The sequence below is a fragment of the Lissotriton helveticus genome, chromosome 8, assembly GCF_964261635.1.
Source record: "Lissotriton helveticus chromosome 8, aLisHel1.1, whole genome shotgun sequence".
NCBI lineage: Eukaryota > Metazoa > Chordata > Amphibia > Caudata > Salamandridae > Lissotriton > Lissotriton helveticus.
The window spans coordinates 364170025-364197812 of record NC_136069.1 but is presented as its reverse complement, the minus strand read 5'-3'; the positions used below and the strand labels follow the sequence as shown (position 1 = coordinate 364197812).

The 27788-nt window shown below is 42.3% G+C and overlaps 1 protein-coding gene across 2 annotated transcripts in view; it reads right to left on the bottom strand.

The window, feature by feature from the left end:
* The window catches only part of FRY (FRY microtubule binding protein), a 778582-nt gene that overhangs the window by 613813 nt on the left and 136981 nt on the right, over positions 1 to 27788 (bottom strand). The window contains exon 1 of one of the 2 annotated variants that reach the window (XM_078657151.1): positions 20159 to 20609. The exons of the other annotated variant lie outside the window; for it this stretch is intronic. Coding sequence (XP_078513277.1) covers positions 20159 to 20228 — 70 coding nt within the window. The 5' untranslated portion in view covers positions 20229 to 20609. Of the gene's footprint in view, positions 1 to 20158; positions 20610 to 27788 lie in introns of those variants that run through there. 2 annotated transcript variants of the gene reach the window in all.

The window sequence follows — 27788 nt, the reverse complement described above, 5'->3', positions numbered from 1 at the left end:
CATCCACGGCCTATGATTGTAATAACCGAGCCTTTGAACCAGAATCTGTCCCTGCGAGGCATGAATACATGTAACTATTTGAAAAATATATGCTTATGTTTCGGGACTGTGCATTTCTTAAAACTGCTGTTTTAAAGACAATTATGTTTTTTTGCAGAAAAGGTTTTTCTTCTGGAAAATTGAGTTTGCCTAAGATGGGAAGGGGTAGACAAATGTATATTTCCAGAAACTGATATGCTGATGAAGACAAAATATTGCAGATCCAAAATACTTTTAAAGTTAATAGTGGAAAATTCAAGCTGAGCTAGGGAGAATTATTGCTGTAATTAGGTCATTTGTGCCAGAGGGTGTAAACCGGTGACAAATACAGTGGGAGGAGTTTTACATTGTAAACTCTCTGGCAAATACATTAAGAAGGGATTTACAATGTGGACTCTATGACAAAAGAAGCAGTAAAGAGTTTTACACTGTGAACTAGGTGACTATTTCAATGGGTTCAACATTATGAACTCTGGCAAATGGAATAGGAAGAAGTTTAATATGCATGTCACTTTTTAGGTATAGCCAAAATAAATGATTGATGTTTTCAAGAGGAAACTTAATGTTCATGTCAATGTATACTTTAGTTTTGCTGAAATAGTTGATGGATTTCTCTAGCAAGAGAACATATGGTCAGGTTTATGATCTCGCTTAAGCCTGTAGGTTTGCTTTATTGGCTATTAAATGTGTAGACAAAGTTAGTAGGTTTCTCAATTTACACTATAAATGACTTGACAAAGCCTAGAGCCTAATCTAGTTGATTGTGAAAAAGCTTTGCAACAGGCTCATACTGGTGCACAAATGATCACATAGTGGCCACGGATAATAGGAACAAACTAGATTTATAGGGTGAGTTGCCAAGTGTGACACTTCTTTAGGGAATGTGATTTGCACCCTGGTTATTCTGTAAAGCTTCTTTAGGAGGGCCTCCAGTTAGTAATTTCACTGGAAATCTTTCAAATGTTTGGAATGTTGTAAATAGTATTAAGATGTATGTGCATTAAAGTATTTTTCAATATTAAAGCAAAATCACTGATGGGCAATTATTTATTAAATATTAGTTTGTGCATAGAGGAGTTCAGAGTTACTAGCCCACCACACTTCAATAAGCCAGCCTAAGATTACGTTGAGAGTCAAGTGCCAAAAGGGGTACATGGTCCCCAGCTGAAGGGTCCAGGGTATGGTGGCCCAAATCCTTAGGTGAAAGACCCCCATTGACACAGTTGAGGCCAAGTAACTGGTGACTGTTTTGGAGGAACTCGAACAGGGTTTTTAAATAAAGTATGAAGGGGTTTTAATTTGTGAACACTGACAGATACAACAGGAGTGACCTTTTCATTTTGAACTTTCTGACAAGTGTAATTGGAAATGATTTTTCCATGTGAACGCTAGCAAGTACAAGGGAAATTCGTTTTTCATTGTGAACTCCATGACAAAGACAATGGGAAGGCTCTTTCCATTATGCACTCTCTACAATCGGAATGGGTTTTCACTGTGAACTCTTTAACACTAAACAAAAGGGGCCTTATACTTACTGCTATCTGACAGATAAAATCAGAAGGCATTTTATACTGTAAACCTTTGGACATATGGAATATGAAGGGGTTTAATATACATGTCCCTTTTTTGGTCTGGTCATTTTAAATGCTTGATGTTTTAAGAAGGAGTTGTAATATTCTTGTCAAGGCAGAATCTATGTGGTCGGCCAAGCTTATTTTCATGTTTAAGCCAATATGCTTACTTAATTGAATATTAAAGGTGGTGAAAGGAGCAGTAGGCCTCTCGTTTTAGTTTGTGAAAGGCTTAAAGCCTGCAGGCTTAACCTTTTTGATTGTAAAAGGCCTTATGTGTTGTAATAAGCCGACATACATTCACTGATGGTTTCAAGGTCAGTGCTTTTTGGTGCACAAACGGTCATATTACCCCGCAGACAATGGGAACAAACTAGATTTATAGTGCATGTTGTCCCTTGTGATATTTCTGTAGGATATGCGATTTGCATCCTGGTTGTTTTTACAAGGTTCCTTTTGAGGGGTTCCAATTTGCAATTCCACCTGAAATTTTGTAGCAAGAACACGTTTGCGTGTGCATTAAAGCAGGTTTCTTTTTTTAATGAAAAATACAGACTGGGTGTTGATTCATCACATTTTCAATGCACATTTTTGTGCATTGGTGAGTCCTCAGTTTCCACTCACACAGCACCTTCCTGAGTGATCCTTGAACTGCTCTGCCTGTTACACCGATAATTAAGTGCTAAAAAGGCTACTTGGTCCCCAGTTTGAGGATTTGTGGTACAGAGGCTCCAGGATGCCAAAGGTAAAAGGACCCCATTAACAAAATTGGGGCCCGGTAAATTTCCAACTGGCCAGAGATCATGATCCCGATTTATCAATACATTAGGATGGGCGTTTTCATTCTGAACTCGGACACATACATTAGGAAGATTACTACACTGTAAATTCTCTGAAAATTGCAAAGGGAACATGTTATTTATTGATTATACTTTGTGAACTCTCTGAAAATATAATAGGAATGGGTTTCACAATTGTGAACTCCATTTCAAACAACATTGACCGGGGATTTAAAATGTGTTCTATTTTACAAATGCAATAGTAAGGGATTTTACATTTTGAACTCTGACAAATACAATCGGAAGCAGCTGTACATTATGCCCTCCATAAAAAAAACTGTATTTAAATTTAACTCAAAGTGATTATGTTAAATGCCAGTTGGGCTTACTTTGAAGTTACAAATGCATAAACAGTACTTGTTTAAGACACTTTTATGGTGTATGAGGCACTAGGATTAGGAATCTAAACTCTCAATTTCAGCCCCACATAATCTCTCACATGCTTTGCTCCTCTGCTCATGCACTTTTGGTTGAGCCTATGGTCAATCACATTCGAACTCTTTCGTGCTTCTTGTTCCCATTTGCAGTGACCACAGGTAGTAGACTGAGTTGTGATGCGCATGTGTAAGTGCAGGGTGTAATACATTAAGGCCATGCCTATTGACGTAGACAATTCTTGTTTTCTTTCATTTTCAGGAGTGCGATAATATGTTTGTGAAGTGATTTGGAATCTTTTTAAAGTCCCACACTTTCCACTTTCATCCCACCATTTCCACTACATTTTGTGTGTATGCCACCATTTGAATATCAATAGCAGAGAGTACATCTGTTCAAATAGTGCATTTATTGTGCCCCGCGCATGTACTCTGCACTCGCAGCTGCCACTCTAGTTACAGTGTAGTGCTTTTGTGTCTCTTTTAACAAAACTCATGTTCACAGTCCAAACACGTGCCTGTGACATCTACACTCGAAGCCAGGCCAATCGCGTGTACTTTCCAATTAGCTGAATGAAAGGTATGTTCTTATTTTAGCATTGCTTATACTGTCAACATTACATAAGTGAACTGTGTGCCAAAACACATATTTATTCTGAGTTTGGCTCACAGTATACATCACTGGAATAGCTGTTCCATTCCAGCACTGCTCAATATTATACCTGCTTTTAAGTTAAAAATGCACGTAGTGCTCTGCATAGAGGGAACTAAAATATCCTACGAATCACAAAGCAGATTAGCTATACAAACATACACATTGCTACAAGTTTAGTTTTAACCTTCCCAACAAGAAAAGTCTGTGGGAATCTTTAATGATGGAATCATTTCCCTAGAATTTGGGCCACTGGAATTATGCAGTAGGCGAAGACAAAATTATTCAGCAGTGTTGTCTAAATTGGGTGAGACTCTTCCGTTATGGCGGAGGAGCATTACGTCTATGCCAGCAGATGCAAACCTGGGAAAAATAAAATGATGATAAAACAGGTTTATTATTATTTTATTTTTCTTCATAGAGCAGTCTTGGAGGTGGGGCCATCATGACAGGCATGGAGGAGGAGTGGTGGCCACTACTGCAGGTGCGAATGTGGGTCTTAGGACGGCCAAACCGACATGCGCCCTCAAATGTTGCCAACCCAAGCTGCGTTGCCGAGACAGCAGGCACAGCTTCCCAGTCCCCTTGGGTGCACAAATCCAGCCCGCTCAGGCCAATCACAACGCTTCTCTCCTGCTGCAGCATGAGAGCAGCGTCTCGATTGGCCTTAGGGAAGTCTGTTATCCTCAGCATGTGCTGCAGTGGAGCCAGAGAAGCAGAAGAGCGGCAAGGTGGCAGTGAAGTTCTTTTTTGTTGTTGTGTTGTTTTATTTTGTTTTTGTCCAAAACCCCCAACCCTTGCTGCCCTACCACTTTTCCCTAACACCGGCCGCTACTGGTCTAAATTACGTGGCAAGAAAAGGCACATTTTGTGAAACTATTACTTCATTAAACTGTCATTTTTACACATGGTAACACAGTCTGGGGAAAGATCTCACCTTATGAGTACTAACATAATATTGAAATACAGTAATAAACAATTGAAAGATGACCAATCCACCTTTGGGAAGGGCATTCCACTGAGCGGGGAGACATGTTGCCACATTTTTAGTAAATTGTGATGTGTTTGAGCTAGGAACCTTTTCTTTTGTCAAAATAAATGATTTGGACATGGATCTTCTTACGGTCTAATGTCGTACTGAGAACTGATTTAATATGTCAACGTATTTATGTGCCTTTTTCTTTATTTGTTATTCCTGTGTGGCTTTGTGGCCTATCACTAGACCATCACAACTGTTTAATAAAAAATTAGAATAAAAAAAGCCAGCAGATTATGCAGCAGATGAAGGATTGTGTGGCAAATCCATGATTTATATGGAAAACGCTGTGGCCACAGAATCACAATTAATTTCAACAGTCATGCTTCAAAGCTTTGTATATTTACTACAAAAAACTAAACAACAATTCAACAGACTAGTCTCAGGTGGGCTATCGGGTAAAGTATATGTATTTTAAGAAGATTAACAGCAGTTAATCTGTTCGGGCTTGTAACAGAGGCTGGAGTGCTTTTGCTACCTAGAAGGACTGAGCAGCTAGGCCTATTTGAGCAGACCCATGGAGTGAAACCCATAGCGCTCGGACTTATCCACTTCTAATGAACGTTGGGAGACTCAAATGACCACAGACCACAGGCAACTTCTTCCACGCAGCAAAGCTTTCTCAAGATTGAGACTAGACAAGGCCTAAGAGACTAGACATTTTATAGTACACCAGATAATGTGTTAAAAATCAACTACACTACTGAATACCCTCAGGCAAATACTTTATTTATTCATTTTTGAGGTTTTGTAGAGCGTGAACGTGACCCAAGGGCATCAGAGTGCTTAACATGAGAACCAGACGTTTTACAAAAGTGCCAGACGTTGCACAATTTTTTCTTGGGCATGGGGAGGTCAAGAGATTCTCCCAAAATCACAGGATGTTGACTCGAGGCCGAGATTCGAACCTGCTTTCCAGGTTCCAAAGTCAACAGCTCTGGCTGTTTCTACATCCATCGTTTCCCTTACAAACAACAACCACAAGTACAGAATCAAGGGTTAGGGCTATATAAAACTATTTTCACTCACTAGCAACGGAAATAGCAGGTACCAATAAAACATATATGTGATAAATAAAAGGACTGGGTGAAAAAAAATATAAACCTAAAGGAAGTGAATACAAACGTTTGAAGATTTCAAAATGACGTGCACTTCAATGAGAGGGAAAACATTAAAGAGTGTGTTAAGTGTAGAAGGCACATCAGATGTATGCATCCTTGATTTCCAGATATCAGCAGCAACAAGCACATGAGAAGGCAGGAAGTGCACATGTGGAGTTGCTAAACATGGATATACAGACCTCAGCATGACAACGAGATGTCCGTGATACACAGTGTCATTTTTCTTGTTCATGCACATAGACAGTGCTCTGTCGTTTTCAGGAATAATAAGAAACAAGTAATGGGCAACAAATCATAGGGTGACCCTCGTTCACATCAGATATAATTCTGGAAGTGGCTTTTGGGTCACCACTGCTCCGACAGGGTACCACCGAGGCAATGGATGGGCTAATATGGGCTGGCAAGGAGGCTTAAACCATAAAAATAATTGGTTATCAAATCAAATCTCATCCTTGATCCTAATAAAAAACACAACTACAGCTTAAACAGCTAGTTTACATAGGTGGTTGATTTATTCATTTATTTGAGAGGTGTGTATAGCGCTAGCTAGACCGTAAGATATCAGAGCGCTATACAACAGTAAATGTTCACATAAATAACAGATTTTTTCATCAATTTAAAAATGCTATATTTAAAAAAAATGAAAAGTAAAAAAAATATATAATAGAACATAAAAATGCAATAAATTAAAGAAATTAGATTTAAAATAAACAGCACCCTTCAACCTCACTCTGACAAACTAAGCACAAAAGAAAATAATTGAACATGCTATGATAAAAATCTTTAGTTTATATCAAATTATAATTTTCCTATAGTTTTCTTTAAAAAACAAAAACTATCCGTCATTTTCTCCAACATAACACACTCCTCCCCAAAAATTAATTATAAAATAATAAAACATGTAAACAAATAACAGTGTCAAACATTACAAATTGAACATACCAAACAATTTACAAAAATGAATCCTTAAAAAATAATGTACCCAGCCAAACCCCACCACACCTTACATAATGCTGCAATGTTCAACCATGACTCCCATGCATCCTCTCATGCAGCTCCTGCAAATGCCATCCCACAACACGTAGAGCGGTCTTATACCCTTGGGTCTAGCTAGCGCTATATAAAACTCAAAATAATAATAATTTATTTCGTTGAGAGTTTTATATAGCGCTAGCTAGACCCGAAGGTATCAGAGTGCCCTTCAACAGTAAATGTTCATATCACAGATAACAAGTCTATACAGAGCATCGGAGTCAGAGCGCTTTATTATTATTATTTTGAGTTATATATAGCGCTAGCTAGACCTGAAGGTATCAGAGCACTTTACATGCCATGTGACAATGTTCACATGAGGTGCATGAGGTGAACATACAAGAGTCATAGCTCTACAATACAGCATTACGCGGTTACAGAGTCACACAAGTATAACACAAGGACGCACCGAAGAATGGCATCAGGGACAGAACAAGATACAGAAAGAGTCATGTGTCCATCTTGAAGGAACATAAACTATTTTTAAAATTCATTTTACTAAAATCGTTTTAGCATTTTTATTATCTTTATAACGTCTTACATAACTATTGTAAATATAAGCAATAAAATGCGAACACATAGGTTAACTTCAGTTAGGGAAGAAACAAACACACATAGAAAATAATTAGCTAATAAAACACTAATTTTAAGTGTTTGCATTCAGATAGAAAGTTGAGGCACTCCACTCATGTGCATAGCACAACTAAAAAGACAACGGTTTCATAAATCCCAAAACAAAATCCATCTCTTCTGTGAGAATGAAATTGACCTTTTCTTTGCAAATACACAAAACTCAAAACCCACCTGTTTGTATAGCTCAAAATGAATACTGCCATTGTCTGATCCAGTCAATGTCCTGCACTCCCTGTCACTACCTTTCATGGTGCACAAAGCATTCCTGCATGTACTGACCTCACATCCCCATTCAAAGGGCAGCTCAGAAACAACCTGACGAGCATAGTGGTTCCATTGTCCGCTCCCTGCATTTCCACTGTGCACGCAATAATTGATTACAGGTAGGTGATCACGTAATGTGGAAGAATTTGCATTTGCCAGAGCAGCACCTATAATGTAAATGAACTAAAAGCAACTCTACACGTTTCCTCTAAACTATCCACAGCGTGTGCAATCACAGCATTAGTATATTGACTCCATTGCTCCATTTCTGCACAAATGCCACACCACATGCAAGTGGCAATAGACTACTGTTGCCACTTGGACCACAATTTTTTGATAGGATGCTATTTGACGTTCTTTGGAGTTTTCCTTTTTTCTAGGCCTGATGCTTGTATTTATTCCCAAGAGGTGAATTGCTGCTGTTTTAGTAATTGTGTGGAAAGTGCCCTCCTGTTTTTTTTGTTGCTTTGGTCAGTCTCTGGGCTCAGCAAATTGCTTGAATTCATGCAGTCAGCTGTCCGCTCAGCACTTCCCCTGAAAGCTTTGTCAGCACTCAAGAGATTCCATGGCATCAAAGTAGGGCTGAATCAGGATGCTGAAGGGATGAAGATCATGCATGCCAGAGATCCAGCGCTGAACACATGTCTATTTTGTGTTTAATTTTAGCAGCAGCATCATATGTGACCTCGCTAAAGCAGACACCAGGGCACTAATTATGTAAGCTGTTAGAGTAGTGCTGCATAGTAGGGAAACAGGTTAAAAAGAGCAGACACTATTGGCCCGCATCTCACGTCTCAACAGAATAGATGGTACAAACATCAACTAACTTCTTGCTGAGCCAGACAAACTCTTATGTACCACTCTCAATATTCAGTTTCAATGGAGAGAATGCAGCAATTATTCAAGACAATTACTGCCATTGTAATCATTTCTCTTAATTGAAGTCGGCACTGTACACAACACTACTTTTGTCTTCAGATTAAGAAAATATAGAGTATCTAGGATGCCTCCACCGCCTTAACATAAGTCTTACCTTTGAACGCTGATCGACCGCTCCCTACTGTGGACTTGATGGCTCTATATTCTGATGTTGTGGTCTGCCCCGATTGCTATTGGAATGGTCAGCAATATTTTCCAAAGTTTATCCCTATATTGTCCATCAAATACTTCATTTTGCAATGATCCTAAAACTTTTAAATAACTTATCTGCAGAGGGCGTTTCTTCTATTTTTTTATAGTTTCAATGTATGGATCAGCAAGGAAACTTGAAACAGACTCACAGCACCGGACCATCCTCGTCCCCTACCTACTCAAGCTAATATGATGAATGAATGCAAATGTCCTGTTGAATTGCATGTGAAATACCAATAATCCTCATGAGCCCTGTTTTAATAGGACTGACAGGCCTTTGTTGAAAATCATGACACCACGACCACAGTTTACCAAGGCATTTTCCTATAAGGGCAAAAACAATTGTTTCAATCATGTAATAATAATATTACATGATTTGTAGAGCTCCTGGTTTCTCCATTCGGAGTCACCCTGCACTGCGGATTCTTACTCTGGCTACAGAGGCCTAACTGCACCAACTTCTCAAGAATTAGATCTGTTTGAAAAGAGTGCTTCTGCGCATTCCTGTCATAAGACCGGAGGCAAAGTGTTCCACATTTTGGAGGCAAGGAGACTGAAGGAACTTCGTCCCGTCCATGCTTTCTTGACCTGTGGGATCGCAACAAGTGAGGCCCCTGCAGACATTTCTTCCAGGTGGATATGGTTTCACTAATAAAGCCAGATATCTTTGCGACAGAAACACATAGCTTCATAAACAGCTCTTTTGTGTACCAGAAGCCAGTGAAGTTTCATGGGGGTCGTGCTAATGGATGAGCGCCTTGCGTGATTGAGCAGCAAACGCGCTGCTATATTCTGCACCCTCGTTTACTCACTCAGTTTCGAGATATACCAAAATAGAGCACGTTACAATAGTCTAGTATAGAAATAACTAGTGCCTGGACTATTGAATTCCTAGCTGCTTCAGGGAGGAGGCCCAAGATTTTGTTCACTATTTTCAGAATGTCAAAGCATTTTCCAGCGACGCTAGAAACTTGACTATCAAATGAAAGGTTAGCATCGAACCAAATGCCTTGATTCTTCATGTGTTTAAAAAAAAACACTTGACACACTTGTCCTGTAAAAGTGGCTCCAGAAAATATGGATAAGGCATAAGTAAGATGATAAACAAAAGGGGGGACAATGGTGGACAATATTTACCGGGGTCCAATGTACATGTCCAGTGAGCAATATACAACAATTGTACAAGGTTCCCCTAGGGAGGGGGAAGGAGGAAGGGGAAGAAGGAGAGAGACAGCCACTCTCAGGAGTGTACAACAGGGAATTAAGTAAACCCTTTTCGGAATTAGGATGCCTCACACAATTAGAAGGTTGGACAACAGTAGCCGTCCGTCCAAATAACTGTATCGTGTCATCATTGGCCTCCTGCTCCTACGACAAGCTGGCGGTGCAATGCCTGCCGGGCAACACGTAGTGTTACTCTTTTGGTGGAGTTCTTTTATTCCTGGCCAATGGGTGCATGCGTGTGAGGGACCTAAAAGGTGCAATTGTGAGCGTGAGTGAAAGTTAAAAATAAGTCAGTAGAGTCCATTAGAACATTTTTTAATCGGATGGCTCACTGCTTAATTAAAATTGATAAAGGGAGGGGTAGCGGAGCACAACAATAAGGGTGATGTGGCTTCGTTCAACCCTCGCCTATGGTGTGGTCAACATGTTTCACGCCAGTTATGGCGATTCTTCAGGACCTATGGTTGCTCATCAATTAATAGCGAAGTCTCCCCCAAATCGAAGAAACTTCCATATACAACCTGTATATCAAGGCAGCAAGTGCTACTGCGATGGTCCTTGCCCTAAACCCATGATGGTCGGGCCCCACCGACTGTCCCTGGGAAGGCCTGAGCGGCGGGGAGTCCCCTGGATGCTCTAGGCTGCGGCGGGTCAGAACCTACCCATCCCACGGCGGCAGTAAAAAAGAAGAACAGCCGGTTAGATATCGAAGCACTTTTCTATATCCATGATGACAAAATCAAAACGTAACTGCACTGTCACTTTAAATGTTTGATTTGCACTCCAAAACGCGTCATGTGATCAAGGGCCAAGGTAGGCCCGAAACGCGTCATGGCTGAGGTGTGGGGTACCATGCACGAATAAAATCAGCACCTTCGAAAATTCTGGGTCTGCTGTCATACTTTTGGATTGCATTTCCGAATTGACGCTTCAAACTTATATATATATATATATATATATATATATATATATATACATACATATATACATACATACACACACACACACACACACACATTTAATTTATACAGTGCTTCTTTTGTTGCACATAAGGTCTTCGGCTGAAGAGTCCTAAATAAACAATAAATTAACAACAGTGAGATACCTCTAGTGGGGGCAGGCATATAGGGAAGCAAAGTGACCACATATAGAGACAGTGACGTACATAGGTGTCTTATTAGTCTGCTGTTCCAGCAGCTCATGCAAATCACCAATTGATGATGGAGTGTGTTTGGACATTTGAAATAATACTAATAACATTAGTACCTAGATGTTACCACTTATTATCGCTGTAAATAACAGGAATTACTGTCGTGTAATTTAATTGTTCTCAATACATCATCATCGGAAGGGTGAACAACTAAGTTGGCCCTGACAAAATTCAAATCTGCAACCTGCAGGTAACATCTCAAGTCAGGAGAGAGAACTTTAATCAGAAATTCTGGTTGCCTTGCTTTGTAAAATAAAATGCTTCTAGGAGCCAGTTGCTTAAAGGTGGGCCTGTTTAGATAAAACACTTTCAGGGACTCTGTAAATACTGTTCGGTTATGAATTGTATGGAGTGGCAACAGGCATTCTACAATTTTGTCTCGCTACTTTCATTGGAAACCAATACCAATAGATAATATGAAGCATGCAATTCTTTTAGAAGTGTATATCTTGCTAGAATCCTTCTGGTTGTGTGTCTTTGACAGTTACGCATTTAATGACCACGAACATCATCATAGATAAGATCCTCTGTGCAGATGGCAGCAGTAAATGTATTTCTTCGCGGTTTTCCTCAATCCTTGCAAGCTGGACCCCAGCATTTCTGGCCCAGTTGTAATTTACGTAAATCCTGCTGAGGTGCCACTGCATTAAAGGCAATATAGCACATCTCTCTCCATGACTATTTATTAGGGCCCCTAATCCAATATGGTGTTCAATACTGGTAGCTTTGGAATCTCTTTTCATAGAGTCTGTCGTCGCTAATAATATTTAAACCGGTTTAATCTGTTGCAGAAGCAAGAAGTCTCCATTAGAACACCCTAGTTTTGTACTGCAGGGAGATGTAGGAACTGGTCAGCACATGGGGTTGAAAAATTACTTTGAAGTTGTACATTTTGTCTGAAGCAAGTGGAGATTGGGAGCACGGATCAAAATGACTACTTCAATTTTAGAATGATTTCCTTGTTACTGAATTTCCCTGTCCTGCTGCAGAGGAGGTCTCATAAGAATAAAAGAGCAGGTCTTAGTGGTGTCTCTTAATCAGTTAATAACTGAAGTGCACTAGTCATTACTGATATGGTGATAGAGCAGAGGGACACGTGGTTTAGCAAAGACGGAGTCCATTTAATGTCTAATGATCAAAACCTAAATTCAACATATGAAAAGTTACAGAAAAGTCCAGAAAAACCATCAATGTTGGCTTGTGCGCATCTACCCAGTCCAGCTTCCAAGACTAAGGCTGTGTCTAGGCAGACTGAGCCGTGTCATGGACTGAAACAGGACATGTGTGACTGAAGAAGCCTCCATTTGCCTTACTGGTCTTGCTTTTTTCGCAGACTGCTCTCTTCAGGACTTCTGCAATTAAATGGATTCCCTTAATCAATCTTCAAAAGATAAGCAAAGTTCACAGTTTCCCAGCTATTGGGAACCACACGTCCCGCAAGGAAGTACTGATAAGGTTGCTGAATTTAATCTATCGGAGAAGATGTTGGCTTTATTTTGTGAAAGTAGATGCAGAACACATTCTTGTGCATTTTTTTAAAGTTCACAAGTACCAGCTTAATTAGGGATGCCACACTCATTGAACAATATGTTCCAATCAGAATAATCCCGAGCACCAATGCTCGAATCATAGATTTGCCACAAAGAATTGATGTAAATATGGTCTTCTCTTTATTTTCAATCTACGCATACATCCAATACGAAATGTAGCCAACACATGTTTCGCCTATGGTAGGTATACCAAGGACTTCATCAGGGCTAGAAGATAAATTATAGCCGTCCTTTAGTTTATTACATTGTTGTGCTAATCCTAAATGATCAGCAATACTTTTGGATTAGCACAACAATGTAATAAACTAAGGACTGTGACATATCTTGCAGCCCTGTTGAAGTCATTGGTATACCTACCATTGACAAAACATGTGTTGGCTACATTTCATGTTGGATGTATGCGAAGATTGAAAATAAAGAGAAGACCATATCTACGTCAACTTGTTGTGGAAACTCTGATTTGAACATTGGTGATCGAGATTATTCTGATTGTGGTTGGGGCAGTCTTATCACCTACTTGGAAGCTTTGAGTGGTCGTTGCACATCCCTGGAGCATCATTTTTTAACTTTGTGCTTTAAATATCTAACACAACAGTGCCCACAAATTTTCCCTGCCACATCACTTTTGTACTGAACAATATGCTCCAGTTTCAGCAGGTGATGAATGTACACAAGGGACCATGGCATCAATACTTATGGCGAGATCAGGCTTACAGTCACTTGAACTCTAATTTTTATTTTATTGATCCTAAACTAATAAAGAACAGCTCATCACAGAACATATTGGATGGAATGGATTTATGGAGTGCTTGAAGGCAAGGCAATTAATAAGTGATCCTGGAAAATTTTCACTAAAGTTGTCAGCATCTTTATTTTTAACACAGTAAAATAAATGTTTCATATTAAAGGTAGCTTTGTGGTATTCACTGATTTCTGCCTTATAATTCGATCTGGTTTATTTGATGTTTTGTCACTTCTGTTTCTAGCCTTTAACTGAAGGTTAAACTATGTAGCAGATGGAGTCAATTTGCTGAAATGTTGAAATGTGCCACATTTGCTTATAATAGCTTTCGCTTTAAGGAGCAATGCTACTATTTTTCCATATAAACTTTTGTGTGTTGCTAAAATCATCACATAGACTATCCCACATGGTCTCAAAATGGCTGACACGCAATCTTATCCTGGTAGACTGAAAGAATAACCCAAAGCAGAGTTTGAAATGTGGTGGTCCTATTCATGCAGAATAATTCACTTGGTGTTACTTTATGCAACCGATATGATACAAAACCCAGTAGTCCCAGAAGTATATTATAGCCTTAGAGCCTGCAGTAGCGGCCTCTACCAGCCAATAAAGGCCCACTCCAGCTTTACAGACCCAAGTCGAAGGCGAGGGCCTTTAACAAGGGAGCAGGCCTTTAATGGTTGGTAGAGACCGCTACAGAGGTCTCTAAGACTATTAGAACATTCCGCCCATAGTGGACAGAATGTTCCAATTTGTCAAAGGCCTCACAGAGCCCGAAAGGATTGAAATTCTCTCGGGCTCCGTGAGGCCTTTGTTCATAACTTGCTGTAAACAAACATTGGAATGTAGATGCTCCGGGCTTCTACCGGCCATTAGAAGCCAGGAGCACCCATTTTCTTCAATGTAGCGCTCAACAGTGCAATGTTCTAATTAACATTAAACACAAGAGAATGACTATCCTGCTTTGAGTGAATGGGCAAGTTTATTTGATAGAGAACATTAAGTTGGACTGTAAATCCAACTTTATCAGATCGCTTAGGAGCCTTTGCTTTAGCAAAGTACTGTTGCGCAGGAATATGTTGAGTATGTCTTGGTAACAAAGTGGATGTCAGAATTTTCCATGAGTGGAAAGCCTTTGTAGGGACAGAGAAGAGTTTAGGCTAGAGATAGACTAAAATACCAAGAATGGCTAGAATTTGTATATCTCACTAAAAGTACCTTGCCCCTGTGCCCTTGGATACTAGTCGTTAATTTGGTCTAATACGACAGCTCTCAATAGTCTGACCTCTGAATTCTGACACAGCTGTCTTAGTCTTTAATCTTTCAAACACGTCAACTGTAGTATTTTGGGTATTTTCTCAGCCAAACTGAGCTAAGTTATTATCAGAAAAGAATTATGTACTCGAAAGATAATGAGCTGCAGAGAGAGAAAAGACATTCCAGATAATCAGAAGAGAGTGAATTAAAAAATTGAGGCTACATTGAGAAAAGATGGAAATTAAAAGAGAGAAGGGTGAACAGAAGATAAAAGATCATATTAAACTAATGCAATGGCGAGCCCGGTAAGTGACAGAAAAGAGGAACAAGAACATGAGGGCTTAAATTTATATATATTAAATTGCATGATATTGAATATCGCTGGAGAAAAGGGGGAGTTACATTTTAAGGACACAAGAAATAAATTAACAAATATGTACCATATCACGGTCAACATCATGGTGCTGATATCACTACAAGTGACAAAGGCTGTCACTGCTAGGCCAGATATCTTGGAATTGCTATTTATAAGGTACCAGTACAATGATATGATGTGGTGCCTTGCACACCAATACACTCTCACCACCAATCATCACAAAAAGTACATATCAAACGAAAGCCATGTTTCCAAGTAGAGTGGATTTCCAGAACATTCACTACAGTACCAAAAGTTACTTATAATTGAGCTGGCTCGGTGTTTGGAAGGAGACACAATCCTGCTCCAAGATGGAAGAGGCTTCCCCGACAGGGCTCTGTTACAGCAGATGTGAACATGCATACAAGCGAGTGGGAGCTGGTAGCATTGCTCTGCAGCACAAATCACCAAAGATGGCAAAAAAACAGTCACTCAGCAGACTAATGCATACACTGCAGGGGTCTGTGTTTAAAGCCCTGGTCACTGGTTTGACTCCTGCCAGCTTCATCTAGACTTTCATCCTTCATGGTCGATAAAATGAATACAATTCAATAGGGTGACAAACATCTATTATATGTCGCTAGTACCAAGAGATTCACTTAAGGTGACAGTCTGATCTAGAAAGACGTCGATTAGGTCAGGCTGGGAATAAAGTTCGAATTTCAGAACACACACAAGTTGGCCTAAATAATGAGTTAGTGGAATACGATTGATAGTTGCCTTTAAAGTATTAAAATTGCCACAAATAACATTCTCTAGCTTCATTTTCCCTAACTATGATGGCAAATACGAAATTCTGACACATTTAGCACTCTGCAGAGCAAAATGCTTAAAAACCACTCACCCAATTGCAATCAGTGGTTTTAATATTTTACTTAACATTGTTTATGTGTGTAAGGTTATCAATCATGAATACCTTTCACCTATGGTCTTCCCAGTATCCATAGGTGAATAGAAAACTAAACATATTAATGAAAACTCTAAACATCCAACAGGAGAAAAAGTCAGTTTTTCTCATTTATTTATTTTCTATTTTTTTATCCGTTTCTGATTTTTCCAAATGTATATGCTTGCTCAGCAACTTGGAATTTCCTGGTACAGTATGAAACGTGTTTACTAGTAATATTATCATTTTAGGATTAAAAGATATTATGGTTGCAGACTAGAAGCAAAAAAAAGGAAACAATCTTAGATGGGAGACACCCTCAAAAATTAGAATACGAGAAAACTCACTCGTTCTTCTCTTTGGAAGGTAAAATAGATAATTTTGACAAGTTGTTTAAAACCCGAAAATTGGCTGCCTCTTCACATTTCATAACTCTGCTGTTTCAGTTACAGGAAAAAGTTAGAAGAAACAGACATTTTTTTTGTTACCAGACGTTTCAACAGAGGGCTGCTGGTATTATAAATCCAGGAGCTACACCTGCCAACGGGCTAAGCATGGAGTAAGTCATGCTAATGATTCCCTGCGTATTCTGGGCTGTTCCTCCTGTGTCCATTGTCAGAGTATCAAGGGAGCCATCTCATGTAAAGGGGCAGTAGTTGGTGCTGCCTACGCCAGGTGCACCAGAGCATTACATTTGTAATCCGGGACTCTAGATATTTCCCTTAACTTCAAAAGGCACACACTGCTGCTGGAGTTGCTGTGTCACCGCAGAGTAGAGGTGTGTGGGGCTCATTGCATCCCAACAATGTCTGCCTCCACTACGCTATGTTGGGTCAGAGGAGATTCCCCTGTAGTAGGGTTCCAGGCACCCATGCTATGCCGGCAGTGCAGGTTTCCAGCCATTTATGAGGCATGCCCTATTTTTCCATGCAAATGATTCATTATTAACAGTATTTGCTCTTGGTCTTAAATAGAATGTCCTGACTCCAGCATGCAAAAGCCTTGTAAAGAAAAGGGCTTTCTTCTATGAAATGCAAATATCACCACATTACTCTTTGCTGCAGTGAGAACAGCATTGTGCCTGTTACCTCACTGAGATTAGAAATTTACAAAGCATATGGATGACATCAAAGCTGTGCACTACAGTCAACAGATTATGGGCTTCATATCTTATTTTTCTACAGCGTTTTTTTTGTAAAACACTACTTTTGGTGAAATAGTGAGAAAGATGCAATATTACATATAACATATTATACCCATAACATATATTATGATCGATAGATAGATATATATTGCATAAAGCTGTCTGCTAGCATTTAAATAAATAAGAACAAAATTGGACATTTTGTGAAAATCTAACTTCAAAACTTAAAGGATAATAAACATCCATCAGACATGGTAAAATAATTGCAGCAATAATTGCTCAGCATAGGGGTGGCTTGATGAGTTGGCTGTTGATATCTTGATGCCAGATAAAAAATGTTGGTCCCCTTTTGTCTAGCACGAGTAGATGGGCTCTGGGCCTTTTAAAGACTGTACAGTTTCTGCTCAGGCTGCCAACCTTGATTGTTCTTCCATTTCTTTCCTCTCTTGTGAGCTGTAATCAACGAGGAGTAAGAAGAACCTTCTGTCTTTAAAAATGTCATAGCTATTGCTCAAGTCACCAACTTGCGTTCTTGTCAATTTGTCACCATTTTCTTTGTCTGAGATCATCTTTGCATTCTGCCACCTGGATTAGTAGGTCTTCTCTGATTACCCCCTGTCTTGGTGTAAACGTAGGCAGCACCCTGCTCTCCCCTGGCTAGGCTGGTGCTGTCTAGCAGCCTATATGCGTTAGTCTCCTTAGTCCCCAAGAGAATTACCTATAACAGACCATCCAGATTCATTCTTAGCCTTTCCCCTAGCCTCTAGAATTACAGAACCCATGAACCATAACATTGTACCTGCAGTGTAGATTACAACCACCAGCTAATTACAATTATATTTTGCATGCCTATTTCTCACACCTTCTCCCCCATTACACTGCAAAGCGCTACAACCCAAGGCAAGATAAAAGCACCTCTCTGGTCACTCTCACACTACACCAAAATGCTTCGCACATAGGATCACAACATATACAATTCTCTACTAACCACACGCTCCCCTATGGGGTAGCAAGCTACCTGTTCAACAATGTGCTCTGGCGCCCCACAATTAGGCAGAAAGCACTACATAATGCTACAATTAATGTAATTATCTGCTATATATGGAGGGGGAACTGGCGACAAGTAGGCCTTGGTTGCCGCATAAAAAAAACATATCGTTTTAAGTTAAGCTCTGCTTCAACAATTGTTTTTCAATCATTTATTTTGGTACTGCCCCTTGATATATATTGCCAATTTTGACAGCAACCTCAAATTACTAGTTTTATTATAATGGAAAAACATTATGTTACACGTCACTCTCCTCCCTCGCTTAACCTTCATTTAGCGCATTTTGGGTATCTTTATTTTGGTTTCCTGCAACTTGGCTCAGCCTAGAAGACCTGGCAGCCAGGCCTCGCCGCCACGTTGTAATGGGTCTTGGGGCTTAAAACGCTAAACCTAGATTTCATAAATGGCTGCAATCTGCACCGTTGGGGTCCCCTGGGACCCATGGGCTCCATTACTGGGGGAACTCCTCCGAGCCAAGGTTGTGTAGCAGAGGCAGATATCAACTCTACTCGCCGGTGCTTCTGCAGCTCCAGCAGTAGTGACAGCTATGCCCCCACTTTGAAGTAAAGGGAAACATGTAGAGTTCTGGATTAAAAATGTAATGTTCTGGTACGCCTGACAGAGGCAGCACCAACTACTGCCCCCATAACACCTGAGGGTAGGGGAGTCTTGCAGCACCACTCTCCTTTTACGAGAGTCTTCCATGTCTGTGACATAAAATGTATTTGTAAAGCGCACGTTAACCCCCAACCAGGGTATCTTGGCGCTGAATAACAGATGTTTATTGTTAGCCAACTCAATGGTACTCATTTTATCGACCTCAGATGGATGAAAGGCTGAGTGGACGCGCCAGACTTTAATTTGAACCTGTGACCATGAGGTCGAACACAGGACCCTGCAGTGGATGCATTAGTCCACTGAGCCACCAGACCCGGCTCTGTGACAACGCGCCTTCACTTGTTATACTCTCAAAGGCCTATCTACACGGAAAGCCCCTGCGACACTGCCCGGAGCATCATCTGTGTAAACAAAGTGAGACTGGTGCAGCCCTATCCCTTCGTTCCCGGTCCTCCCAGCACAGACACAGGACGCTGCTTTCCAGGGAGGGCAGCTCGCATCCCAATGGAAAGGCTGGTCCTGGCCGCTAGGGAGGGCAGGTGCGCCCCTCCGGGCCTCCCCCCCTCTAACCAGAGTTTCAAAGGCTGGGGATGCTGAACGCCACCCGCCTGGCGGCAGATAATCCCCCCAGAGCAGCCTGGTACAGCACTGGACAGGACGGCAGCGAGGGCTGCCCGTTGGATGAGGGGAAAGCGTCGCTATTGAATTAAAAACATGAACGCCGCAGATGGGCCAGGCCGGGGCAGCTCCGCCCGCCTGTTTACATTGCAGCCCGTATCCTCTGCGCCTGCAAACTAAACAGGTTGGCCTTTCAGCGGGATGACATGACGTCTGGGGCGAACTCCCGCGCCAGAGACGGGCGAGGAGAGCGGGCTGCAAATGCCACCCTACCCCCGGTGCTTACGCTGGCAGCACCCGCCAAGCAGGGCGGACATGAGTGTTTGCAGAATGGCTCTTTTTGTTAACCAAATCACAAAAGGCGCACGGCGCACGGGCATGCCCACCGCAGCCTGGAGCCGGCATCGGCAGGGATGTGAGCGTCTGAAGGTTACCAGATAAACATCAGGCAGGAAGTGCGCGCGCGCATCACCGGCGCCCCATCCACGCACACGCAGGAGCTGGGGGAAAGGGGCCTTTCGGGCTGCAATGAAGCAATGTCTGCGCTAATCTCACCACGGGGCTTTGACTTAATGAAGGGCATTTAAAGGCTCGGACGCGTTGGCTTTTCACGAAAGGCCGGAGGACGGTCAAACACAGGGCATGTTCCCAGGCACATCCTGCGAACGCACCATTCCCTGACTCACGCGCTCCCCCCACGCCCCTGCACCATGCCCCCCTGCCCCAGCAGCTGCGCCGCCCTGCGTGTACTCACTGCTGCTCCACGATTTCAGAAGGTACTTGATGCTGATCTCGAAGAAGCCCGAGTCCTGCTGGCTGGCCATGGCTGCCGCATGCAGAGAGGCACCGGGAGGCCCCGGGCAGGTACCCGCCGTCTGCAGAGGAGGCTGTCAGCGGCAGCAGGGGATGGGGAGAGCCCGGCTGACACGGACGGGGCCTGGAGAGGGGTGCAGCCCCCAACAGACAGCTCTGCGTTTCCTCCTAGGGAGCTGTCATCGAAGGCAGCGCCGGTCCAGCGATGCACCTCCGGCGGTGGTACCCGCGCTCTCCTCCTCACCGGCGCGGCCGTCTATCCCTCCCATGCAGACATCATGGGCCAGAAACAAAAGGCGGCTCTGGGACCCGGGCATCAGCTGCCCGCCCGCATCGCACGCCCGTCCGTGGAGCGGGGTTGGGAAGCAGCTGCTGGGGCGCACACTCGTCCGCGAGCTGCAAACCCCGGCCCCGTCAGTGCCCTGCCATCAGGGGCGGCTGGCAGCTGGAGAGGACGAGCCCACTGCACGCGCCTCCTCCGGCCCCTCCTCCGGGAGACACCCAGCAGCAGCAGCAACAACCTGGAGCCTGCCTGCCTGCCTGCCTGCGCGCAGCTCTGCGCCTGCAGTCGGGGATGTCACAGGTCCAGGGGGGTAGGATGAGAGCCGAGCCTGCGATGAATGCGCCTCAGTGCTGTGCTGCCAGGACAGCATGCACACACAGAGACGCACACGCACACTGCGGTAAAGCGGAGCTGCGCCCACGGATCTGGTTGCAGTGACGTGCAGCAGAAGCAAAGCGCTGGCAGCAGACCCGGAGCCGCGGCAAACACCTCGGCTTTCGAGGTATTACTAATTAATCACCGCATCTGCATCTATCTGCTGTGCTCCAGCTAGACTGGCATGGATGCTGCAGACAGGTCATTTATTATCCCAATGACGACCAGATCATTGCTACGCCCCTTATGTTTTTTCCAGCACACACGTGTGTGCTGCTGCCCACTGTTTGTTCATTTATTGGTTTGCTCCTCTCATTGCTCTGGGGAATTTAGCACCAATGTAAGAATAACACATCACACTTCCCTGCAAGCAGGCCCTCTTTCACCTGCAAGTACTTTTTTTTCCTTGAAGGAGCGTGACGGGGGCTTTAAGGTTTTGTGGATCTTGACAACACGGTTTCTTATGCTTGATTTTCTTAGCAGTTTTTTCGGAGAGAGCCCTTTGGGTGTCTTTTGCCCATATGACACTGCATGCTTGGAAATGTTCTAAAAAAACATGGCATTCGACGCATTAGTGGTACCTTGTTCCCAAATGTACAATATGTCAGTTCACAGATGTTAATACCAGCTGACACTTTGGACAATGTCCTTTACTGGTTTTTGTACAACCAGCTCACTGCTGTAGATTCAGACTGCCTCTTAGACTAGGGACTGGTGCAATAGTTAGCAACAACTCTTGGGCCCCCAGCTACAGCCAGCCGACTAGGCCCTTCTTCATTAATTCTCAAACTCCTCTAATCATCATTGTGTTGGTTATCAATTATTCATCTAAAGCATCTATATTCCCTAATGAGCAGAAACATTCATTCCTCCTGTCCAGATCATGACCAACATAATTAAATGGGCGTTGAAATAAGCCTTACAGAGCTGAAACACATTAATAACTCACAATTGAGAGATGACTATATTTGTCCAGGGTTTCATCAATTTTACAAGTGCCTCTTTTTCCTGAACATTTACAGTGATCTGTTTTGCTGTTATTAGAATATTTTGTCTGTGATCACGGCTTTGGGCCACCAGCCAACTTCTTAGCACTGTGTGTCCGATATATACTTTGAGTACAAGCTTTAAATTATGTATTTACTGGTCTATAAGACTATTTTTTGTTTAGCGAAATATTTGCAAGTAAAAACGTTATAAATGTATCAGTATGCTTTGAACTGGTTATGTCTCTTACCCTTTTGATTTTTTGTTAAAATCTTCATTTTGCTCACAATACACACCATTTTGAGCACCTTTTATTGATACCTTTTATTCACCTTTTATTGATACCCAATTGGACACTGTTGAATTAATCTTAGCAAATGGCAATCACTCAGGTCATTTTCCAGTCCATTGTTTTTCACCCAATATGCCTTGCTAAACAGAGACTCGCCAAAATTAAAGCAGTCTTGGTCCTGCTGCAAAAGTAAGCATCCAGCCCAAATGGCCCTGTCCTCTCCAGACAGCAACTCAAGCAACTGCAGACTAGTTTCAGCCTACATAAGCCTCGTCAGTGAGGAATAGCTTGAGTCGTGTGGCAAAGTGAGCAAGGGACCCAAGTCTAGGCACACTGGTTTCATGTAGGAGGTGGACTACAACAACCAGCAAAGGAACAGGAGCATTAATTCCACCTGCCAGTGAAAGCCTGGGTGCATGCACCACTTCACTTTACCTGTTAGTGGAACAATGTTCTGACCAGGAGTTGTAGTCTGCAGCTATTACAATCACCCGGTTGTGGTGTCGGTGAATGGTCTACTAATGGGATATAGCAGGGCATTTTAGTGCGGCTCACTGAAGACCTCCAGGTGAACATTTGAAGGTTGAACACTGCTCCTGGGGGCAGTTAGTCAGTGGTGCCAGACTGTGTGTGGAGAGATAATAACGTACTTACCAAAACTCACTGCACACATTTTCATTTCCTCTGCAAAGGTGAATTAGACATCTCCAAATTTGACATGCTTGGCACAAGTGATATTCCTTTGCAAATCATCTGCAGCCCTGGCACAATAAGCCTCTAAGATGCACGCATGACATTGAATGCCAGACACCAACAGGAGAATGACTATCATCACAAATCCAAGAGAAGACGACAGCCAGACACTTCCAAAGCAGATGCTCGTTTGTTCCCAACATCCAACTGAATACCAGTATAAAATGGAAAATATGAACTGCTCTGTGCCGAGTACTCTTGCCCAAAAAAGCAAGAATCAAAACAAACAAAAAACACACTTTCAGGTCAGTTCTCGTAGACCCAAAGGGTTCAGAGGTAATGGCAAATCCCTGTAAGAAGTACAATCAATTCATCAATCAGTGAACTTATAGAGCGCGCTACTTACTCGTGAGGGTCTCAAGGCGCTGAGGGGGGGTCGTGGGGGGGGGGGGTGCTGCTACTGCTCGAAGAGCCAGGCCTTGAGGAGCCTTCTGAAGGTGAGCAGGTCTTGGGTCTCCCGTAGATGGGTGGGGAGGGTGTTCCAGGTCTTGGCGGCGAGGAAGGAGAAGGATCTGCCGCCGGAGGTCTTTCGTTGGATGCGCGGGACGGCGGTGAGGGCGTGGCTGGCGGAGCGGAGCTGTCGAGAGTGGGTGTAGAATTTGAGTCTGTCGTTCAGGTAGGCTGGTTCGCTGTTGTGGAGTGCTTTGTGTGTGTGGGTGAGAAGTTTGAAGGTGATCCTTTTGTTGACAGGGAGCCAGTGCAGGTCTCTGAGGTGGGAGGTGATGTGGCTGCGGCAGAGGGACATTGAGGATCAGTCGGGCTGAGGCGTTCTGGATGCGTTGTAGTCTGCACAGGTGCTTGGCCGGGATTCCTGCGTAGAGTGCGTTGCCGTAGTCCAGCCTGCTGCTGACGAGGGCTTGGGTTACCTTTCTTCTGGTTTCGGTCGGGATCCATTTGTAGTTCCTGCGAAGCATGCGGAGGGTGTTGTAGCAGGAGGAGGCAACGGCGTTGACCTGCTTCGACATAGAGGAGCAGTCGAGGATGAACCCTAGGTTGTATGCGTGGTCCGTGGGTGTTGGAGCTGCTCCCAGTGTGGTCAGCCACCAGGAGTCGTCCCACGCAGAGGGGGTGGGGACTAGGATGAGGACCTCCGTCTTGTCCGAGTTCAGTTTCAGGCGGCTGCTCCTCATCCACTCGGCGACGACCTTCATGGAGGTTAGTTCTGGCGGTGTGCGGGTCCTTGGTGAGGGAGAGGATGAGCTGGGTGTCGTCGGCGTAGGAGATTATGTTCAGGTCGTGTTGGCGGGCCACTTGTGCGAGGGGGGCCATGTAGACACAGGCTGTTATCTCTGAAACCCAAGAGATTGGTACTATGGTGCAGCTCACTGAAGTGCCAAGTATGCCATTTTTAGGCTATGACTTACAAGGAGCAGCAAGGTAGAATACTCAATATACCTTACTCTTGAAAGGCGATATCATCTTCTAAAAAATAATAAGACTAATATTTAATAAAGGTGTAGATGCAGATAGTTAGCTTTATTGTTTGATTAATAAAAATCATTACTATGGTGAACATGCATCATTAATAAAAAACATGTCAAATGATTGCTAAAATATTTACACAATGAATTGAAAAGTAAAATTCATCACTCATTTTAAAAATCTGGAAATCTATATTTATTCATAATAGTAAAATGTTTACTTCATCTAGACAATACAACTTTTTAAGGATCGGTTAAGAAACAGGTAAGAACCGTAGTTGGCCCTTCTGATTTAGCATCTGCTGTGGCTACGGGGCAAGACATTAGTCATTTGAGAGTTAGTGACTAATACCGCTGATAGTGCAATTCCATTTGTATAGTAAAGTCCCTGCATACAATAATTTAAAAAGTTCCTAGGACGCACAAGAAAGAAAAATGGTCCATCTGCAAAAGGCCGGGGTCAACTGCTGTTAAGTGGTACGGAGGACTTGATTCTCCCTTTTATGTTTAATAACTCAGTGTCTGCAACAGTTCTAATTTAAATACGCTTCTGTACAGAAAAGCTGCTCTCTCTTTTTGCTGGTTAGGATTACGCATAGGCACACCTATCTTATCAGGCACAGGAGAACATAGCTGTGTTTGTATTGAGATTAGCAGCTTAGCACTATATGTGTGGCAGGTGCAAACAGTTGAAAATTTTCTGTGAGATTGTTGGTGTGTGTTTAGTGTGTGTTTACTTGAACCTTCCATGTTCATCTATTCACCATTTGACCCACACCACCTCTTGCAAATTGTCCCCACTCTCTTTTACTCCTGCCCTACTGCCTTTCCATCCGTTCCTGTTACAACCCTTCCATTGTAACAACATAATCGTGGCATTATATACCCACCTCCTACATTATTTCCTTTTCCGGTCTCATCCACTCCTTCTCCCATCAAATTTCCTCTCATCCAGAGTACCTTTAACAACCTGAGTCTACCACCTCTGAGCATCCCATCCACAACATTCCATTTTTCCCCCCTCCCTAGGGTATGGACGGGGACTTTTAATCCCATTATTTTAAAGATTTCTATACAGTGCATCATAATCTCTCATAAAGTAAGTGGCAGAAATTGGCCAGCCCCTGCAGTGCTTGACGATCATCAATGCCGGCCCCATGAAAATACCCATCAACTTTGCACATGGGTACAATGATTCACAACTGATCAACAATCAAAGAAATATTCTCCAAATGCCTGTGGGGGGCATTATTAAATTAGACCAAGGGCCCTACGGCTGCTCACAAAGTGCAATAGCATGACTAAGCTAGATTTCTGCACAGTTGTCACCAATGGGATCAATTGATAGTGAAGTAGTTGTCCCGTTAGCTGAAGCGATTAATATACAGCATTGTGGGCACTCTAGTAACACCGGAAATGCAAACATATCTTCGTAATGCTTATCAGTAGCCAGTGTCTGAGATGCTGAACAACTTTTTTCAGGACAGCCTCACAACGAAAGAGAATGATTTGACAAAACAGAAAAGAACGCGAGGTTTGTGGGTGTGAATGCTTGTGACACTGTGTTTGAACATAAGTGTGAGCGCACACGCATGTACAAATATAGTGTCAGGATTTACCTAATTAATGTCTAGGGACCAGACAATAAATGGTGCATTTAGCTATTTTATTTAACTGTGAAATAACCCCAGAAACTTTATCAAATAACAAGTTAAACGTTTTAAAAATTTATCTCTGCAATCCTTTGTAGATTAATATCTCATTTATACAGTTCATTAATCCAGAAAATAATAAAGTCAAATCCAGTACATGGTTAATATTTTTAAATCTATTCTTCAAGATGAGTCCGAAATTTTTTCACTCATTTCTGTCAGGTTTTAGGAGTCACTTATTGCACTTAACACTGCAGTAGCACCAATATCATTTTTTTTCATGGAAAACGTTCACCATTCAAGACAGATGACACAGATGGAATGATTTCTATAAATCATATTGAAAATAAATCACGATAATGGGAGTTGAGTCACAGAATTACTAAACAAACCAAGGACGTTGTTCAGCAGCATAAAAGTGTTAAAACATCAAAACGCCCTCAATTAGCTAAGTACTGGGAGAACTAGACTGAGGGTCTATGTACCAACTGTCTGCACACCTACCCAAGTACCATCTACCTCTTTCTCTGCTAGTTCATTTGAGATATTCCTTAACATGCTCATTGAGAACATCCAATTCTTGCTCTTCGAGTCCCTTAAATAAAACATATTGGGAATGCATGCTTTCTTCTCCTGAACATCTGCAGCCATAGATGTTAAAAATACCTCTGCCAGACCATGAATCCTTTAACAAGGTTTAGATCCCTTGTTCAGAGTAAGAACAGAGAGACTCAGTCTGATGAAATACTACACTTTTGGAAAAGTGTGGGTGTGTTTCACAAAGGACCATCACTTTCTATCCTGGAAAAGACAAAGAAATTAATTGCAGTAGACCCGGAACAGTTGTTTTGGTGTCTGACAACAATTATTAACCAAACCAAGAGACTCCTCCAGCACATTCCCGAAAATCAGTAACCTACAGTCCGCCAAACTCTAAATAAGGCCCATAGTGTTGCAGTGGATATGTCAAGTGGCGTTGTGAATAACGACTGGGGATAGAGGGTTTGGTCTCGCTTTGTGGGGAAGGCAGCGTGGGAGCTACTTAAAAATTATGGTGTGCTTTATTGAAAAACGGCAACAGAAATCAACCTCTGCGTGTTACACAGCAGTCAACTAGACGTGCCACAGCAAAACAACCCACTTTGCAAAGAAAATAAGGGTCAAGGGACACAGTGTTCCAGGACAATCTAACAAGTGATAATCCCCACTAAAATGGACGGAACCGGGAAAAACATCTGAAACAAAACCCCAGCTTTGAAGTCTATTTTCCTCTTTTACTTTACTTCCGGGGATCTCAGAGTTTCTCGTTCGAAATCAGTATGTTTTCATCAGGCACCAGAACATTTCTCTGATAGCAGCACATTTTTTGGCAGCATTTCGGAAACATTCTTCAAACAGCTGTAACAAGCTGAATGGCCTATAAAAAACACGGGGGCCTTATTCGGATCCGACGGAAGCTCTCTCTGCCGTATGAGTTTAACAGGAATAAACTTTCAAAAACAATTTCAGTTTTCTTTAGTATTAACAAGATTGTTAGCTGTTTTACATTTCTCCCATGGTTGGATTATGGTAGGAGGTGCATTTGGGAGACGAGGTTTAATCCTTATTTATTGAAATGGCTAATTGTTTTACCCACCATCGTTTAAACCAACTAAAAAAATGCAAAGATTCATGCATTACCACGGATATAAATATCAGCTAATCGGGAACTAGACCAACGAAGAGTCAACTTAATTAGAAGGAACAGCACAGCTGTGAGATTGTCAAGTTAACTCTCCACCATTCAACTCACCCATCAAACTCAACAA